The following is a 21356-nucleotide window of genomic DNA, read 5'->3' as shown; positions in this document are numbered from 1 at the left end:
CACAGTATTCATGTATTCCTCTCCACAGTATTCATGTATTCCTCTCCACAGTATTCATGTATTCCTCTCCACAGTATTCCTCTGCACAGTATTCATGTATTCCTCTCCACAGTATTCATGTATTCCTCTCCACAGTATTCATGTATTCCTCTCCACAGTATTCATGTATTCCTCTCCACAGTATTAATGTATTCCTCTCCACAGTATTCATGTATTTCTCTCCACAGTATTCCTCTCCACAGTATTCATGTATTCCTCTCCACAGTATTAATGTATTCCTCTCCACAGTATTCATGTATTCCTCTCCACAGCATTAATGTATTCCTCTCCACAGTATTCATGTATTCCTCTCCACAGTATTAATGTATTCCTCTCCACAGTATTCATGTATTCCTCTCCACAGTATTAATGTATTCCTCTCCATAGTATTCATGTATGCCTCTCCACAGTATTCCTCTCCACAGTATTCATGTATTCATCTCTACAGTATAAATGTATTCCTCTCCACAGTATTCATGTATTCCTCTCCACATTATTCATGTATTCCTCTCCACAGTATTAATGTATTCCTCTCCACAGTATTCATGTATTCCTCTCCACAGTATTAATGTATTCCTCTCCACAGTATTCATGTATTCCTCTCCACAGTATTAATGTATTCCTCTCCACAGTATTCATGTATTCCTCTCCACAGTATTCATGTATTCCTCTCCACAGTATTCATGTATTCCTCTCCACAGTATTCCTCTCCACAGTATTAATGTATTCCTCTCCACAGTATTCATGTATTCCTCTCCACAGTATTCATGTATTCCTCTCCACAGTATTCATGTATTCCTCTCCACAGTATTCATGTATTCCTCTCCACAGTATTCATGTATTCCTCTACATAGTATTCATGTATTCCTCTCCACAGTATTCATGTATTCCTCTCCACAGTATTCATGTATTCCTCTCCACAGTATTCATGTATTCCTCTCCACAGTATTCATGTATTCCTCTCCACAGTATTAATGTATTCCTCTCCACAGTATTCATGTATTCCTCTCCACAGTATTCATGTATTCCTCTCCACAGTATTCATGTATTCCTCTCCACAGTATTCCTCTCCACAGTATTAATGTATTCCTCTCCACAGTATTCATGTATTCCTCTCCACAGTATTCATGTATTCCTCTCCACAGTATTCCTCTCCACAGTATTAATGTATTCCTCTCCACAGTATTCATGTATTCCTCTCCACAGTATTCATGTATTCCTCTCCACAGTATTCATGTATTCCTCTCCACAGTATTCCTCTCCACAGTATTAATGTTTTCTTCTCCACAGTATTCATGTATTCCTCTCCACAGTATTCCTCTCCACAGTATTCATCTCCACAGTATTAATGTATTCCTCTCCACAGTATTCATGTATTCCTCTCCACAGTATTCCTCTCCACAGTACTAATGTATTTCTCTCCACAGTATTCATGTATTCCTCTCCACAGTATTCATGTATTCCTCTCCACAGTATTCATGTATTCCTCTCCACAGTATTCATGTATTCCTCTCCACAGTATTCATGTATTCCTCTCCACAGTATTCATGTATTCCTCTCCACAGTATTCATGTATTCCTCTCCACAGTATTAATGTATTCCTCTCCACAGTATTCATGTATTCCTCTCCACAGTATTCCTCTCCACAGTATTCATGTATTCCTCTCCACAGTATTAATGTATTCCTCTCCACAGTATTCATGTATTCCTCTCCACAGTATTCATGTATTCCTCTCCACAGTATTCCTCTCCACAGTATTCATGTATTCCTCTCCACAGTATTCATGTATTCCTCTCCACAGTATTCATGTATTCCTCTCCACAGCATTAATGTATTCCTCTCCACAGTATTCATGTATTCCTCTCCACAGTATTAATGTATTCCTCTCCACAGTATTCATGTATTCCTCTCCACAGTATTAATGTATTCCTTGTATTCCTCTCCACAGTATTAATGTATTCCTTGTATTCCTCTCCACAGTATTAATGTATTCTTCTCCACAGTATTCCTCTCCACAGTATTCATGTATTCCTCTCCACAGTATTAATATATTCCTCTCCACAGTATTCATGTATTCTTCTCCACAGTATTCATGTATGCCTCTCCACAGTATTCCTCTCCACAGTATTCATGTATTCATCTCTACAGTATTAATGTATTCCTCTCCACAGTATTCATGTATTCCTCTCCACATTATACATTATTCATGTATTCATGTTTTCTTCTCCACAGTATTCATGTATTCCTCTCCACAGTATTCCTCTCCACAGTATTAATGTATTCCTCTCCACAGTATTAATGTATTCCTCTCCACAGTATTCATGTATTCCTCTCCACAGTATTCATGTATTCCTCTCCACAGTATTCATGTATTCCTCTCCACAGTATTCATGTATTCCTCTCCACAGTATTCATGTATTCCTCTCCACAGTATTCATGTATTCCTCTCCACAGTATTCATGTATTCATCTCCACAGTATTCATGTATTCCTCTCCACAGTATTCCTCTCCACAGTATTAATGTATTCCTCTCCACAGTATTCATGTATTCCTCTCCACAGTATTCATGTATTCCTCTCCACAGTATTCCTCTCCACAGTATTAATGTATTCCTCTCCACAGTATTCATGTATTCCTCTCCACAGTATTCATGTATTCCTCTCCACAGTATTCATGTATTCCTCTCCACAGTATTCCTCTCCACAGTATTAATGTTTTCTTCTCCACAGTATTCATGTATTCCTCTCCACAGTATTCCTCTCCACAGTATTCATCTCCACAGTATTAATGTATTCCTCTCCACAGTATTCATGTATTCCTCTCCACAGTATTCCTCTCCACAGTACTAATGTATTTCTCTCCACAGTATTCATGTATTCCTCTCCACAGTATTCATGTATTCCTCTCCACAGTATTCATGTATTCCTCTCCACAGTATTCATGTATTCCTCTCCACAGTATTCATGTATTCCTCTCCACAGTATTCATGTATTCCTCTCCACAGTATTCATGTATTCCTCTCCACAGTATTAATGTATTCCTCTCCACAGTATTCATGTATTCCTCTCCACAGTATTCCTCTCCACAGTATTCATGTATTCCTCTCCACAGTATTAATGTATTCCTCTCCACAGTATTCATGTATTCCTCTCCACAGTATTCATGTATTCCTCTCCACAGTATTCCTCTCCACAGTATTCATGTATTCCTCTCCACAGTATTCATGTATTCCTCTCCACAGTATTCATGTATTCCTCTCCACAGCATTAATGTATTCCTCTCCACAGTATTCATGTATTCCTCTCCACAGTATTAATGTATTCCTCTCCACAGTATTCATGTATTCCTCTCCACAGTATTAATGTATTCCTTGTATTCCTCTCCACAGTATTAATGTATTCTTCTCCACAGTATTCCTCTCCACAGTATTCATGTATTCCTCTCCACAGTATTAATATATTCCTCTCCACAGTATTCATGTATTCTTCTCCACAGTATTCATGTATGCCTCTCCACAGTATTCCTCTCCACAGTATTCATGTATTCATCTCTACAGTATTAATGTATTCCTCTCCACAGTATTAATGTATTCCTCTCCACAGTATTCATGTATTCCTCTCCACATTATACATTATTCATGTATTCATGTTTTCTTCTCCACAGTATTCATGTATTCCTCTCCACAGTATTCCTCTCCACAGTATTCCTCTCCACAGTATTCCTCTCCACAGTATTAATGTATTCCTCTCCACAGTATTCATGTATTCCTCTCCACAGTATTCATGTATTCCTCTCCACAGTATTCATGTATTCCTCTCCACAGTATTCCTCTCCACATAATTAATGTATTCCTCTCCACAGTATTAATGTATTCCTCTCCACAGTATTCATGTATTCCTCTCCACAGTATTCATGTATTCCTCTCCACAGTATTCATGTATTCCTCTCCACAGTATTCCTCTCCACATAATTAATGTATTCCTCTCCACAGTATTCATGTATTCCTCTCCACAGTATTAATGTATTCCTCTCCACAGTATTCATGTATTCCTCTCCACAGTATTCCTCTCCACAGTATTCATGTATTCCTCTCCACAGTATTAATGTATTCCTCTCCACAGTATTAATGTATTCCTCTCCACAGTATTCATGTATTCCTCTCCACAGTATCCCTCTCCACAGTATGCATGTATTCCTCTCCACAGTATTCCTCTCCACAGTATTCATGTATTCCTCTCCACAGTATTCATGTATTCCTCTCCACAGTATTCATGTATTCCTCTCCACCATATTAATGTATTCCTCTCCACTGTATTCATGTATTCCTCTCCACAGTATTAATGTAATCCTCTCCACAGTATTAATGTATTCCTCTCCACAGTATTAATGTATTCTTCTCCACAGTATTCCTCTCCACAGTATTCATGTATTCCTCTCCACAGTATTAATATATTCCTCTCCACAGTATTCATGTATTCTTCTCCACAGTATTCATTTATGCCTCTCCACAGTATTCCTCTCCACAGTATTCATGTATTCATCTCTACAGTATTCATGTATTCCTCTCCACAGTATTCATGTATTCCTCTCCACAGTATTCCTCTCCACAGTATTCATGTATTCCTCTCCACAGTATTCATGTATTCCTCTCCACAGTATTCCTCTCCACAGTATTCATGTATTCCTCTCCACAGTATTCATGTATTCCTCTCCACAGTATTCCTCTCCACAGTATTCATGTATTCCTCTCCACAGTATCCCTCTCCACAGTATGCATGTATTCCTCTCCACAGTATTCCTCTCCACAGTATTCATGTATTCCTCTCCACAGTATTCATGTATTCCTCTCCACAGTATTCATGTATTCCTCTCCACAGTATTAATGTATTCCTCTCCACAGTATTCATGTATTCCTCTCCACAGTATTCATGTAATCCTCTCCACAGTATTCATGTATTCCTCTCCACAGTATTAATGTATTCTTCTCCACAGTATTCCTCTCCACAGTATTCATGTATTCCTCTCCACAGTATTAATATATTCCTCTCCACAGTATTCAAGTATTCTTCTCCACAGTATTCATGTATGCCTCTCCACAGTATTCCTCTCCACAGTATTCATGTATTCATCTCTACAGTATTCATGTATTCCTCTCCACAGTATTCATGTATTCCTCTCCACAGTATTCCTCTCCACAGTATTCATGTATTCCTCTCCACAGTATTCATGTATTCCTCTCCACAGTATTAATGTATTCCTCTCCACAGTATTCATGTATTCCTCTCCACAGTATCCCTCTCCACAGTATTCATGTATTCCTCTCCACAGTATTCCTCTCCACAGTATTCATGTATTCCTCTCCACAGTATTCATGTATTCCTCTCCACAGTATTAATGTATTCCTCTCCACAGTATTCATGTATTCCTCTCCACAGTATTAATGTATTCCTTGTATTCCTCTCCACAGTATTAATGTATTCTTCTCCACAGTATTCCTCTCCACAGTATTCATGTATTCCTCTCCACAGTATTAATATATTCCTCTCCACAGTATTCATGTATTCTTCTCCACAGTATTCATGTATGCCTCCCCACAGTATTCCTCTCCACAGTATTCATGTATTCATCTCTACAGTATTAATGTATTCCTCTCCACAGTATTAATGTATTCCTCTCCACAGTATTCATGTATTCCTCTCCACAGTATTCATGTATTCCTCTCCACAGTATTAATGTATTCCTCTCCACAGTATTCATGTATTCCTCTCCACAGTATTAATGTATTCCTCTCCATAGTATTCATATATGCCTCTCCACAGTATTCCTCTCCACAGTATTCATGTATTCATCTCTACAGTATAAATGTATTCCTCTCCACAGTATTCATGTATTCCTCTCCACATTATTCATGTATTCCTCTCCACAGTATTAATGTATTCCTCTCCACAGTATTCATGTATTCCTCTCCACAGTATTAATGTATTCCTCTCCACAGTATTCATGTATTCCTCTCCACAGTATTAATGTATTCCTCTCCACAGTATTCATGTATTCCTCTCCACAGTATTCATGTATTCCTCTCCACAGTATTCATGTATTCCTCTCCACAGTATTCCTCTCCACAGTATTAATGTATTCCTCTCCACAGTATTCATGTATTCCTCTCCACAGTATTCATGTATTCCTCTCCACAGTATTCATGTATTCCTCTCCACAGTATTCATGTATTCCTCTCCACAGTATTCATGTATTCCTCTACATAGTATTCATGTATTCCTCTCCACAGTATTCATGTATTCCTCTCCACAGTATTCATGTATTCCTCTCCACAGTATTCATGTATTCCTCTCCACAGTATTCATGTATTCCTCTCCACAGTATTAATGTATTCCTCTCCACAGTATTCATGTATTCCTCTCCACAGTATTCATGTATTCCTCTCCACAGTATTCATGTATTCCTCTCCACAGTATTCCTCTCCACAGTATTAATGTATTCCTCTCCACAGTATTCATGTATTCCTCTCCACAGTATTCATGTATTCCTCTCCACAGTATTCCTCTCCACAGTATTAATGTATTCCTCTCCACAGTATTCATGTATTCCTCTCCACAGTATTCATGTATTCCTCTCCACAGTATTCATGTATTCCTCTCCACAGTATTCCTCTCCACAGTATTAATGTTTTCTTCTCCACAGTATTCATGTATTCCTCTCCACAGTATTCCTCTCCACAGTATTCATCTCCACAGTATTAATGTATTCCTCTCCACAGTATTCATGTATTCCTCTCCACAGTATTCCTCTCCACAGTACTAATGTATTTCTCTCCACAGTATTCATGTATTCCTCTCCACAGTATTCATGTATTCCTCTCCACAGTATTCATGTATTCCTCTCCACAGTATTCATGTATTCCTCTCCACAGTATTCATGTATTCCTCTCCACAGTATTCATGTATTCCTCTCCACAGTATTCATGTATTCCTCTCCACAGTATTAATGTATTCCTCTCCACAGTATTCATGTATTCCTCTCCACAGTATTCCTCTCCACAGTATTCATGTATTCCTCTCCACAGTATTAATGTATTCCTCTCCACAGTATTCATGTATTCCTCTCCACAGTATTCATGTATTCCTCTCCACAGTATTCCTCTCCACAGTATTCATGTATTCCTCTCCACAGTATTCATGTATTCCTCTCCACAGTATTCATGTATTCCTCTCCACAGCATTAATGTATTCCTCTCCACAGTATTCATGTATTCCTCTCCACAGTATTAATGTATTCCTCTCCACAGTATTCATGTATTCCTCTCCACAGTATTAATGTATTCCTTGTATTCCTCTCCACAGTATTAATGTATTCCTTGTATTCCTCTCCACAGTATTAATGTATTCTTCTCCACAGTATTCCTCTCCACAGTATTCATGTATTCCTCTCCACAGTATTAATATATTCCTCTCCACAGTATTCATGTATTCTTCTCCACAGTATTCATGTATGCCTCTCCACAGTATTCCTCTCCACAGTATTCATGTATTCATCTCTACAGTATTAATGTATTCCTCTCCACAGTATTCATGTATTCCTCTCCACATTATACATTATTCATGTATTCATGTTTTCTTCTCCACAGTATTCATGTATTCCTCTCCACAGTATTCCTCTCCACAGTATTAATGTATTCCTCTCCACAGTATTAATGTATTCCTCTCCACAGTATTCATGTATTCCTCTCCACAGTATTCATGTATTCCTCTCCACAGTATTCATGTATTCCTCTCCACAGTATTCATGTATTCCTCTCCACAGTATTCATGTATTCCTCTCCACAGTATTCATGTATTCCTCTCCACAGTATTCATGTATTCATCTCCACAGTATTCATGTATTCCTCTCCACAGTATTCCTCTCCACAGTATTAATGTATTCCTCTCCACAGTATTCATGTATTCCTCTCCACAGTATTCATGTATTCCTCTCCACAGTATTCCTCTCCACAGTATTAATGTATTCCTCTCCACAGTATTCATGTATTCCTCTCCACAGTATTCATGTATTCCTCTCCACAGTATTCATGTATTCCTCTCCACAGTATTCCTCTCCACAGTATTAATGTTTTCTTCTCCACAGTATTCATGTATTCCTCTCCACAGTATTCCTCTCCACAGTATTCATCTCCACAGTATTAATGTATTCCTCTCCACAGTATTCATGTATTCCTCTCCACAGTATTCCTCTCCACAGTACTAATGTATTTCTCTCCACAGTATTCATGTATTCCTCTCCACAGTATTCATGTATTCCTCTCCACAGTATTCATGTATTCCTCTCCACAGTATTCATGTATTCCTCTCCACAGTATTCATGTATTCCTCTCCACAGTATTCATGTATTCCTCTCCACAGTATTCATGTATTCCTCTCCACAGTATTAATGTATTCCTCTCCACAGTATTCATGTATTCCTCTCCACAGTATTCCTCTCCACAGTATTCATGTATTCCTCTCCACAGTATTAATGTATTCCTCTCCACAGTATTCATGTATTCCTCTCCACAGTATTCATGTATTCCTCTCCACAGTATTCCTCTCCACAGTATTCATGTATTCCTCTCCACAGTATTCATGTATTCCTCTCCACAGTATTCATGTATTCCTCTCCACAGCATTAATGTATTCCTCTCCACAGTATTCATGTATTCCTCTCCACAGTATTAATGTATTCCTCTCCACAGTATTCATGTATTCCTCTCCACAGTATTAATGTATTCCTTGTATTCCTCTCCACAGTATTAATGTATTCTTCTCCACAGTATTCCTCTCCACAGTATTCATGTATTCCTCTCCACAGTATTAATATATTCCTCTCCACAGTATTCATGTATTCTTCTCCACAGTATTCATGTATGCCTCTCCACAGTATTCCTCTCCACAGTATTCATGTATTCATCTCTACAGTATTAATGTATTCCTCTCCACAGTATTAATGTATTCCTCTCCACAGTATTCATGTATTCCTCTCCACATTATACATTATTCATGTATTCATGTTTTCTTCTCCACAGTATTCATGTATTCCTCTCCACAGTATTCCTCTCCACAGTATTCCTCTCCACAGTATTCCTCTCCACAGTATTAATGTATTCCTCTCCACAGTATTCATGTATTCCTCTCCACAGTATTCATGTATTCCTCTCCACAGTATTCATGTATTCCTCTCCACAGTATTCCTCTCCACATATTAATGTATTCCTCTCCACAGTATTCATGTATTCCTCTCCACAGTATTCATGTATTCCTCTCCACAGTATTCATGTATTCCTCTCCACAGTATTCCTCTCCACATAATTAATGTATTCCTCTCCACAGTATTCATGTATTCCTCTCCACAGTATTAATGTATTCCTCTCCACAGTATTCATGTATTCCTCTCCACAGTATTCCTCTCCACAGTATTCATGTATTCCTCTCCACAGTATTAATGTATTCCTCTCCACAGTATTAATGTATTCCTCTCCACAGTATTCATGTATTCCTCTCCACAGTATCCCTCTCCACAGTATGCATGTATTCCTCTCCACAGTATTCCTCTCCACAGTATTCATGTATTCCTCTCCACAGTATTCATGTATTCCTCTCCACAGTATTCATGTATTCCTCTCCACCATATTAATGTATTCCTCTCCACTGTATTCATGTATTCCTCTCCACAGTATTAATGTATTCCTCTCCACAGTATTCATGTATTCCTCTCCACAGTATTAATGTAATCCTCTCCACAGTATTAATGTATTCCTCTCCACAGTATTAATGTATTCTTCTCCACAGTATTCCTCTCCACAGTATTCATGTATTCCTCTCCACAGTATTAATATATTCCTCTCCACAGTATTCATGTATTCTTCTCCACAGTATTCATTTATGCCTCTCCACAGTATTCCTCTCCACAGTATTCATGTATTCATCTCTACAGTATTCATGTATTCCTCTCCACAGTATTCATGTATTCCTCTCCACAGTATTCCTCTCCACAGTATTCATGTATTCCTCTCCACAGTATTCATGTATTCCTCTCCACAGTATTCCTCTCCACAGTATTCATGTATTCCTCTCCACAGTATTCATGTATTCCTCTCCACAGTATTCCTCTCCACAGTATTCATGTATTCCTCTCCACAGTATCCCTCTCCACAGTATGCATGTATTCCTCTCCACAGTATTCCTCTCCACAGTATTCATGTATTCCTCTCCACAGTATTCATGTATTCCTCTCCACAGTATTCATGTATTCCTCTCCACAGTATTAATGTATTCCTCTCCACAGTATTCATGTATTCCTCTCCACAGTATTCATGTAATCCTCTCCACAGTATTCATGTATTCCTCTCCACAGTATTAATGTATTCTTCTCCACAGTATTCCTCTCCACAGTATTCATGTATTCCTCTCCACAGTATTAATATATTCCTCTCCACAGTATTCAAGTATTCTTCTCCACAGTATTCATGTATGCCTCTCCACAGTATTCCTCTCCACAGTATTCATGTATTCATCTCTACAGTATTCATGTATTCCTCTCCACAGTATTCATGTATTCCTCTCCACAGTATTCCTCTCCACAGTATTCATGTATTCCTCTCCACAGTATTCATGTATTCCTCTCCACAGTATTAATGTATTCCTCTCCACAGTATTCATGTATTCCTCTCCACAGTATCCCTCTCCACAGTATTCATGTATTCCTCTCCACAGTATTCCTCTCCACAGTATTCATGTATTCCTCTCCACAGTATTCATGTATTCCTCTCCACAGTATTAATGTATTCCTCTCCACAGTATTCATGTATTCCTCTCCACAGTATTAATGTATTCCTTGTATTCCTCTCCACAGTATTAATGTATTCTTCTCCACAGTATTCCTCTCCACAGTATTCATGTATTCCTCTCCACAGTATTAATATATTCCTCTCCACAGTATTCATGTATTCTTCTCCACAGTATTCATGTATGCCTCCCCACAGTATTCCTCTCCACAGTATTCATGTATTCATCTCTACAGTATTAATGTATTCCTCTCCACAGTATTAATGTATTCCTCTCCACAGTATTCATGTATTCCTCTCCACATTATACATTATTCATGTATTCATGTTTTCTTCTCCACAGTATTCATGTATTCCTCTCCACAGTATTCCTCTCCACAGTATTCCTCTCCACAGTATTAATGTATTCCTCTCCACAGTATTCATGTATTCCTCTCCACAGTATTCATGTATTCCTCTCCACAGTATTCATGTATTCCTCTCCACAGTATTCCTCTCCACATAATTAATGTATTCCTCTCCACAGTATTAATGTATTCCTCTCCACAGTATTCATGTATTCCTCTCCACAGTATTCATGTATTCCTCTCCACAGTATTCATGTATTCCTCTCCACAGTATTCCTCTCCACATAATTAATGTATTCCTCTCCACAGTATTCATGTATTCCTCTCCACAGTATTAATGTATTCCTCTCCACAGTATTCATGTATTCCTCTCCACAGTATTCCTCTCCACAGTATTCATGTATTCCTCTCCACAGTATTAATGTATTCCTCTCCACAGTATTAATGTATTCCTCTCCACAGTATTCATGTATTCCTCTCCACAGTATCCCTCTCCACAGTATGCATGTATTCCTCTCCACAGTATTCCTCTCCACAGTATTCATGTATTCCTCTCCACAGTATTCCTCTCCACAGTATTCATGTATTCCTCTCCACAGTATTAATGTATTCCTCTCCACAGTATTCATGTATTCCTCTCCACAGTATTAATGTATTCCTCTCCACAGTATTCATGTATTCCTCTCCACAGTATTAATGTAATCCTCTCCACAGTATTAATGTATTCCTCTCCACAGTATTAATGTATTCTTCTCCACAGTATTCCTCTCCACAGTATTCATGTATTCCTCTCCACAGTATTAATATATTCCTCTCCACAGTATTCATGTATTCTTCTCCACAGTATTCATTTATGCCTCTCCACAGTATTCCTCTCCACAGTATTCATGTATTCATCTCTACAGTATTCATGTATTCCTCTCCACAGTATTCATGTATTCCTCTCCACAGTATTCCTCTCCACAGTATTCATGTATTCCTCTCCACAGTATTCATGTATTCCTCTCCACAGTATTCCTCTCCACAGTATTCATGTATTCCTCTCCACAGTATTCATGTATTCCTCTCCACAGTATTCCTCTCCACAGTATTCATGTATTCCTCTCCACAGTATCCCTCTCCACAGTATGCATGTATTCCTCTCCACAGTATTCCTCTCCACAGTATTCATGTATTCCTCTCCACAGTATTCATGTATTCCTCTCCACAGTATTCATGTATTCCTCTCCACAGTATTAATGTATTCCTCTCCACAGTATTCATGTATTCCTCTCCACAGTATTCATGTAATCCTCTCCACAGTATTAATGTATTCCTCTCCACAGTATTAATGTATTCTTCTCCACAGTATTCCTCTCCACAGTATTCATGTATTCCTCTCCACAGTATTAATATATTCCTCTCCACAGTATTCAAGTATTCTTCTCCACAGTATTCATGTATGCCTCTCCACAGTATTCCTCTCCACAGTATTCATGTATTCATCTCTACAGTATTCATGTATTCCTCTCCACAGTATTCATGTATTCCTCTCCACAGTATTCCTCTCCACAGTATTCATGTATTCCTCTCCACAGTATTCATGTATTCCTCTCCACAGTATTAATGTATTCCTCTCCACAGTATTCATTTATTCCTCTCCACAGTATCCCTCTCCACAGTATTCATGTATTCCTCTCCACAGTATTCCTCTCCACAGTATTCATGTATTCCTCTCCACAGTATTCATGTATTCCTCTCCACAGTATTCATGTATGCCTCTCCACAGTATTAATGTATTCCTCTCCACAGTATTCATGTATTCCTCTCCACAGTATTAATGTATTCCTCTCCACAGTATTCATGTATTCCTCTCCACAGTATTCATGTAATCCTCTCCACAGTATTAATGTATTCCTCGCCACAGTATTAATGTATTCTTCTCCACAGTATTCCTCTCCACAGTATTCATGTATTCCTCTCCACAGTATTAATATATTCCTCTCCACAGTATTCATGTATTCTTCTCCACAGTATTCATGTATTCCTCTCCACAGTATTCATGTATTCTTCTCCACAGTATTCATGTATGCCTCTCCACAGTATTCCTCTCCACAGTATTCATGTATTCATCTCTACAGTATTCATGTATTCCTCTCCACAGTATTAATGTATTCCTCTACACAGTATTCATGTATTCCTCTCCACAGTATTCATGTATTCCTCTCCACAGTATTCATGTATTCCTCTCCACAGTATTCCTCTCCACAGTATTCATGTATTCCTCTCCACACTATTCATGTATTCCTCTCCACAGTATTCATGTATTCCTCTCCACAGTATTCATGTATTCCTCTCCACAGTATTCCTCTCCACAGTATTAATGTATTCCTCTCCACAGTATTCATGTATTCCTCTCCACAGTATTCATGTATTCCTCTCCACAGTATTCATGTATTCCTCTCCACAGTATTCCTCTCCACAGTATTAATGTATTCCTCTCCACAGTATTAATGTATTCCTCTCCACAGTATTCATGTATTCCTCTCCACAGTATTCATGTATTCCTCTCCACAGTATTCATATATTCCTCTCCACAGTATTCATGTATTCCTCTCCACAGTATTCATGTATTCCTCTCCACAGTATTCATGTATTCCTCTCCACAGTATTCATGTATTCCTCTCCACAGTATTCATGTATTCCTCTCCACAGTATTCATGTATTCCTCTCCACAGTATTCATGTATTCCTCTCCACAGTATTCCTCTCCACAGTATTCCTCTCCACAGTATTCATGTATTCCTCTCCACAGTATTAATGTTTTCTTCTCCACAGTATTCATGTATTCCTCTCCACAGTATTCCTCTCCACAGTATTAATGTATTCCTCTCCACAGTATTCATGTATTCCTCTCCACAGTATTCATGTATTCCTCTCCACAGTATTCATATATTCCTCTCCACAGTATTCATGTATTCCTCTCCACAGTATTCATGTATTCCTCTCCACAGTATTCATGTATTCCTCTCCACAGTATTCATGTATTCCTCTCCACAGTATTCATGTATTCCTCTCCACAGTATTCATGTATTCCTCTCCACAGTATTCATGTATTCCTCTCCACAGTATTCCTCTCCACAGTATTCCTCTCCACAGTATTCATGTATTCCTCTCCACAGTATTAATGTTTTCTTCTCCACAGTATTCATGTATTCCTCTCCACAGTATTCCTCTCCACAGTATTCATGTATTCCTCTCCACAGTATTCATGTATTTTTCTCCACAGTATTCCTCTACAGTATCAACCAACTGTAGTAGAATATTGATTCACTCTGGAATCCACCCGAAGGTGTATGATTTCTTTAATACTTGAGGGTCTGCACCACTCCTGATGCTGGTCTGCTGAACACCTTGTTGGTCATTGATAACCCAACTTGAATTCTCAAATGTAAGATAAAGTTTGTTTCAGATAGTGTGAAACGCTCTCAATGCCACATCAAAGGACAAAGATAGAGAGGATGAAATACTCTGATCCTGTTCAATGCCGGATCCTACTGAATGTTCTCTAACATCACTTGTTTATCTTAGCTAGTTATTTTTCATCAATATTCCTTTTGATATTTCTTAATTTTATTTGGCACAGATGAATTAAATCTTCTCCTTCTATGTAGACTATTTCTGTATCCAACTTTCTCTCTCCCTCTAGAGTCTAAGCAGGAGGGAGGGTTCTACTAAGCTAACTATGGAATTGTTTCAAGATGGTCATATCAAGGGGTTTCAGGGTTGTGCAGCGGTCTAAGGCACTTGCTTTGCAGTGCTTCAGATGTCACTACGGACCCGGGTTCGGCCGTGACTGCGAGACGCAACGAGGTGGCGCACAAATTCCCCATCGCCGGCCGCGATTTCCTTATCCCATTGTGCTCTAGCGACTCCTTGTGAGGCTGGCTTCCCGGGTTTAATTGAGCAATGTGTCAAAAAGCAGTGCAACTTGGCAGAGTCGTGTTTCAGAGGACGCAGGACTCTCGACCTTCGCCTCCCCAGAGTCCGTAGGGGAGTTGCAGCGATGAGACAAGACTGTAACTACCAAATCACAAAAAAAATGGGGATAAAAGTTACAACAACAAAACAAGTAATGTCAAGGATCATTTAGCTATTAGATTTTTGAGTTTTGAGAACCCTTAAGGTATAATATATACATATATACAGTATATATAAAACATATTTGATGAAACATTGAATTTGGCCTTACTGCTATTAGCCAATAGAAACACATTCTATCTGGACAAACAGATTGTCTCAAAAAATATCAAAAGGAACTTTCTACTGAACATCTGACATGTTCATGTTCATGAGAGACTCGCCTTTCCACAGAGGGGTTCTAGTAGTTTGTGGGCCAAACCATTCAGACACTACAGAGACGTTTTCGTGAGAAGACAGATTTTTCTGGATGTTTCATGGTCTGACAAACATCGCTCTAGCTATGCCAACTTTCACCTCAAATACGAAAGGGTTTATTAATTGGGACGCTGCCCATGCAGAACAAACAGATAGCTCTAGCTTAAAGTGTTTGATGGGGATTTTTTTTAAATGCTCATTTCATTTTCGCGGGGCCGCGGACATTGACTCTAGGGGGTTAACTATAATTCACTAACTCCATCTCTTTAACTATAAATCACAAACTTTTTCTTTAACTCTAACTCACCAACTCTTTCTCTCATCCTGTCCTTATCGTAGACTTTTCTCATCTCTCCGTTTTGTTTTCTTGCAGTAATGCTTTGTCTATGTTGCAGATCATGTCAATGGACATTGCACTAGCCCCACCTCCCAGCCATGCTCCTTGGGGAAGTCTCGCATTCCAGGGGCTCCTGAGGGCCCGCGGCTCCCCCGGAGAGGGCCCGGCCGACCACCCTTCCGCAAGGCCCAGTCTGCCGCTTGCATGGAGATCTCTTTGCCAGTTTCCTCCCTCACGGAAGGTGTGTCCTTGTCTCCTTCCCCTTGACCTAAACCCTCCTCCAACCCTCCTCATCCTCCCATCTTAAGTGCATGTCTACCAGCCTACAACAGGTAGGGGGTTGGTGAGGTGGTGCTTGTCTCCTTCACCCTTGACCTAAACCCTCCTCCTACCCTCCTCATCCTCCCATCTTAAGTGCATGTCTACCAGTCAGATGGGGTGGTGCTTGGTGGAGGTTTGTGGGGTGGTGCTTGGTGGGGGTTGGTGTGGTGGGGGTTGCCGGGGGTTGATGGCTTGGTGGGGTGGGGGTTTGTGGGGTGGGGGTTGTTGGGGGTTGGTGCGGTGTGGGTTGGTGGTGGTTGGTGGGTTGTTAGGGTGGGGGTTTGTGGGGTGAGAGTTGGTGGGGTGATAAAACTGGGGGAGGGGGGGGACAAACATGCAATTTCAGAATGTGGTGGGGACATGACCCACCCCCCGTCCCCAGTGAAAGTTGCTGCCCTGTCTCCAGGTTTGACAAACACCACTCTAGCTGTTTCACCTTTCACTGCAGATGCAGAAGTGCCCCATCGGGGATGCAGTGGATTGAGGCGCATCGAACGCAGAAAAACGTATATCTCAAACGCTCAGCATTTTTTATTATGCTAATTAGATTGTCGCAGACATCGACTTTAAACAGCTAAGGGGCCGACTAGGACCAACAGGACTAGGACCAACAGGTCTATCATGACCAACAGGACCAACAGGACCAATAGGACCAATAGGACCAACAGGACTAGGACCAAAAGGACCAACAGGACTAGGACCAACAGGACTAGGACCAAAAGGACCAACAGGACTAGGACCAACAGGTCTAGCATGACCAACAGGACCAACAGGACCAATAGGACCAATAGGACCAACAGGACTAGGACCAAAAGGACCAACAGGACTAGGACCAACAGGACTAGGACCAACAGGTCTAACATGACCAACAGGACCAACAGGACCAATAGGACCAACAGGACTAGGACCAAAAGGACCAACAGGACTAGGACCAACAGGACTAGGACCAACAGGTCTAACATGACCAACAGGACCAACAGGACCAATAGGACCAATAGGACCAACAGGACTAACAGGACTAGGACCAAAAGGACCAACAGGACTAGGACCAAAAGGACCAACAGGACTAGGACCAACAGGTCTAGCATGACCAACAGGACCAACAGGACCAACAGGACTAGGACCAACAGGACCAACAGGACTAGGACCAGCAGGACCAACAGGACTAGGACCAACAGGTCTAACATGACCAACAGGACCAATAGGACCAACAGAACTAACAAGACTAGGACCAAAAGGACCAACAGGACTAGGACCAACAGGACCAACAGGACTAGGACCAACAGGACCAACAGGACTAGGACCAACCGGACTAGGACCAACAGGACTAGGACCAACAGGACCAACAGGACTAGGACCAACAGGACCAACAGGACTAGGACCAACAGGACTAGGACCAACAGGACTGGGACAAACAGGACCAACAGGACCAACATGACTAGGACCAACAGGACTAGGACCAACAGGACTGGGACCAACAGGACCAACAGAACCAACAGAACCAACAGGACCAACAGGACTAGGAACAACAGGACTAACAGGACCAACAGGACTAACAGGACAGCAGGCCCAGCAGGACTTACACGACAGCAGGTCTAACACGTCAGCAGGTCTAACAGGACTAACAGGACTTACACCATGTGTTACTACACCAGCCATATTGTCCCTGAGTTAGTGTACCTTGTCACCATTCTGCACTAACTGTAATTTTTCACACATTTGGAACAACAAAAATAAATCATCTGAATTTTTTTAACTGAATAAATGTAAAAACATATACAAAAATAAGACAATATCAAATTGAAGTAACAAAGACAAATAGAAACACATTTGTGTTGATGTTGAATTCGAGCATCAATACATTACCCATCCCCCATACTGTCAACTAGGAGTCAAGACTACATTACCCATCCCCCAACACTGTCAACCAGGAGTCAAGACTACATTACCCATCCCCCATACTGTCAACCAGGAGTCAAGACTACATTACCCATCCCTCAACACTGTCAACCAAGAGTCAAGACTACATTATCCATCCCCCAACACTGTCAACCAGGAGTCAAGACTACATTACCCATCCCCCAACACTGTCAACCTAGAGTCAAGACTACATTACCCATCCCCCAACACTGTCAACCTAGAGTTAAGACTACATTACCCATCCCCCAACACTGTCAACCAGGAGTCAAGACTACATTACCCATCCCCCAACACTGTCAACCAGGAGTCAAGACTACATTACCCATCCCCCAACACAGTCAACCATGAGTCAAGACTACATTACCCATCCCTCAACACTGTCAACCAAGAGTCAAGACTACATTACCCATCCCCCAACACTGTCAACCAAGAGTCAAGACTACATTACCCATCCCCCAACACTGTCAACCAGGAGTCAAGACTACATTACCCATCCCCCAACACTGTCAACCAAGAGTCAAGACTACATTACCCATCCCTCAACACTGTCAACCAAGAGTCAAGACTACATTACCCATCCCCCAACACTGTCAACCAAGAGTCAAGACTACATTACCCATCCCCCAACACTGTCAACCAGGAGTCAAGACTACATTACCCATCCCCCAACACTGTCAACCAAGAGTCAAGACTACATTACCCATCCCTCAACACTGTCAACCAAGAGTCAAGACTACATTACCCATCCCTCAACACTGTCAACCAAGAGTCAAGACTACATTACCCATCCCCCAACACTGTCAACCAGGAGTCAAGACTACATTACCCATCCCCCAACACTGTCAACCAAGAGTCAAGACTACATTACCCATCCCCCAACACTGTCAACCAAGAGTCAAGACTACATTACCCATCCCTCAACACTGTCAACCAAGAGTCAAGACTACATTACCCATCCCCCAACACTGTCAACCAGGAGTCAAGACTACATTACCCATCCCCCAACACTGTCAACCTAGAGTCAAGACTACATTACCCATCCCCCAACACTGTCAACCTAGAGTCAAGACTAAACCAATTCACCTTGGTGCTGTGCAGACTGGTTTTATATTATTCTTAACAATTTTTTGCATTAATACTGTACAAAGTGCTATTTTATAGATTTCCCCGCTCCCCCTACCTAGGGCCTCCAGTGGAGAGACCTGAGGTCAACCTACCCTCGCCCCCCTCCACATCTCGTACTTCTGAGCGGGAGAACTTCCCAGGCATTATTCTGCTTAGCTCACAAACTAAAATCGTGGCGCCCACTCTGACAAATGTAATTGGTCCACAGTCCCACACGGTGACATGATATCATTGACGTGGCATGCAAATGAGCAATAGAAAACCGATCGCGCAAATGTCACCATTCCAATTATTTTTGGTGCGGGTACCATGTGCCGCCCCCGGCAAGATGCCGCCCTGGGCAGCTGCCCATTTCGCCTATACCTACGTCTGCCACTGACTGTGTGTACCTATTGTATGTATCTACTGTATGTAGGGGCGGCAGGTAGCCTAGTGGTTAGTGCATTGGGCCAGTAAACGAAAGGTGGCTGGATCGATTCCCTGAGTTGACAAGGTAAAACACTGTTGTTCTGTCCCTGAACAAGACGGTTAACCCACTGTTCCTAGACCAGTTAACCCACTGTTCCTAGACCAGTTAACCCACTGTTCCTAGACCAATTAACCCTCTGTTCCTAGACCAGTTAACCCACTGTTCCTAGGCCAGTTAACCCACTGTTCCTAGGCCAGTTAACCCACTGTTCCTAGACCAGTTAACCCACTGTTCCTAGACCAGTTAACCCACTGTTCCACTGTTCCTAGACCAGTTAACCCACTGTTCCTAGACCATAAGAATTTCTTCTTAGCCTCTCTGGGATATGTGGGACGCTAGCGCCAAAAGCCAGGGTCGATGGATAGCGCCAAAAGCCAGGGACGATGGATAGCGCCAAAAGCCAGGGACGATGGATAGCGCCAAAAGCCAGGGACGATGGATAGCGCCAAAAGCCAGGGACGATGGATAGCGCCAAAAGCCAGGGACGATGGATAGCGCCAAAAGCCAGGGACGATGGATAGCGCCAAATTCAAATAAATTACTATAAAAATCTATCTTTCATTAAATCACACATGCAATATAGCAAATTAAAGCTACACTTGTTGTGAATCTAGCCAACGAATCTAGCCAGCAAACGCTATTATCTGAGGATAGCACCTCTGTAAACAAAGAGATAAACCATATTTCAACCCTGCAATATAATTCATGCCTTATCTTTGACAAGCTTCTTTTGTTGGCATGCCAATATGTCCCATAAACATCACAAATGGTCCTTATGTTCAATTAATTCCGTCGATATATATCCAAAATGTCCATTTATTTGGCGCGTTTGAGCCAGAAAAACACCGGTTCCAACTTGCTCAACGTGACGACAAAATATCTCAAAAGTTACCTGCTAACTTTGCCAAAACATTTCAAACTACTTTTGTAATAAAACTTTAGGTATTTTTTTACGTAAATAATCAATATAATTTAAGACCGGATGATCTGTGTTCAATAGAGGAGGAAATCAAACTGAATCTTTCTGGGCCTCTATCTAACAGTACACTTCAAGTGACCCTCGTTCAAGATGGCCGTACTTCTTCATTACACCAAGGAATAACCTCAACCAATTTCTAAGGACTGTTGACGTCCAGTGGAAGCAATAGGAACTGCAAGAAGGTCCCTTAGAAATCTGGATTCCCAATGAAATCGCATTGAAAAGTGAGTGACCTCAAAAAACAAAAGAAATCTGAATGGTTTGCCCTCGGGGTTTCGCCTGCTAAATAAGTTATGTTATACTCACAGACATGATTCAAACAGTTTTAGAAACTTCAGAGTGGTTTCTATCCAAATCTACTAATGATATGCATATCTTATCTTCTGGGGGTGAGTAGCAGACAGTTGAATTTGGGCATGCATTTCATCAGGACGTGAAAATTCTGCCCCCTGTACTGACTTGCCTGGTTAAAAATGTAAAGTGTATCATCGTACTGCATGTATCTACTCTCTGTGGGTACTGTCTATGTAATGTGAGTTTTTGGCCAGTTGGTGTGTCACCTGACTGTTGTCTAACTCCCTCTAGGTGTTTCACCTGACTGTCCTCCACCT

At 40.9% G+C, this 21356-nt stretch overlaps 1 protein-coding gene across 1 annotated transcript in view; it reads left to right on the top strand.

Moving 5' to 3' along the window:
* The window catches only part of LOC109880766 (syntaxin-binding protein 5-like), a 309642-nt gene that overhangs the window by 255786 nt on the left and 32500 nt on the right, over window positions 1-21356 (top strand). Inside the window, exon 20 of the mRNA XM_031801429.1 lies at window positions 15990-16172. Within this exon, the coding sequence (XP_031657289.1) occupies window positions 15990-16172 (183 nt within the window). The remainder of the gene's footprint in view (window positions 1-15989; window positions 16173-21356) is intronic.

The sequence above is a fragment of the Oncorhynchus kisutch genome, linkage group LG2 (genome assembly GCF_002021735.2).
Source record: "Oncorhynchus kisutch isolate 150728-3 linkage group LG2, Okis_V2, whole genome shotgun sequence".
Classification (NCBI taxonomy): domain Eukaryota; kingdom Metazoa; phylum Chordata; class Actinopteri; order Salmoniformes; family Salmonidae; genus Oncorhynchus; species Oncorhynchus kisutch.
Note: the sequence above shows the minus strand (reverse complement) of the source record. Positions and strands in the feature narration are given on the sequence as shown.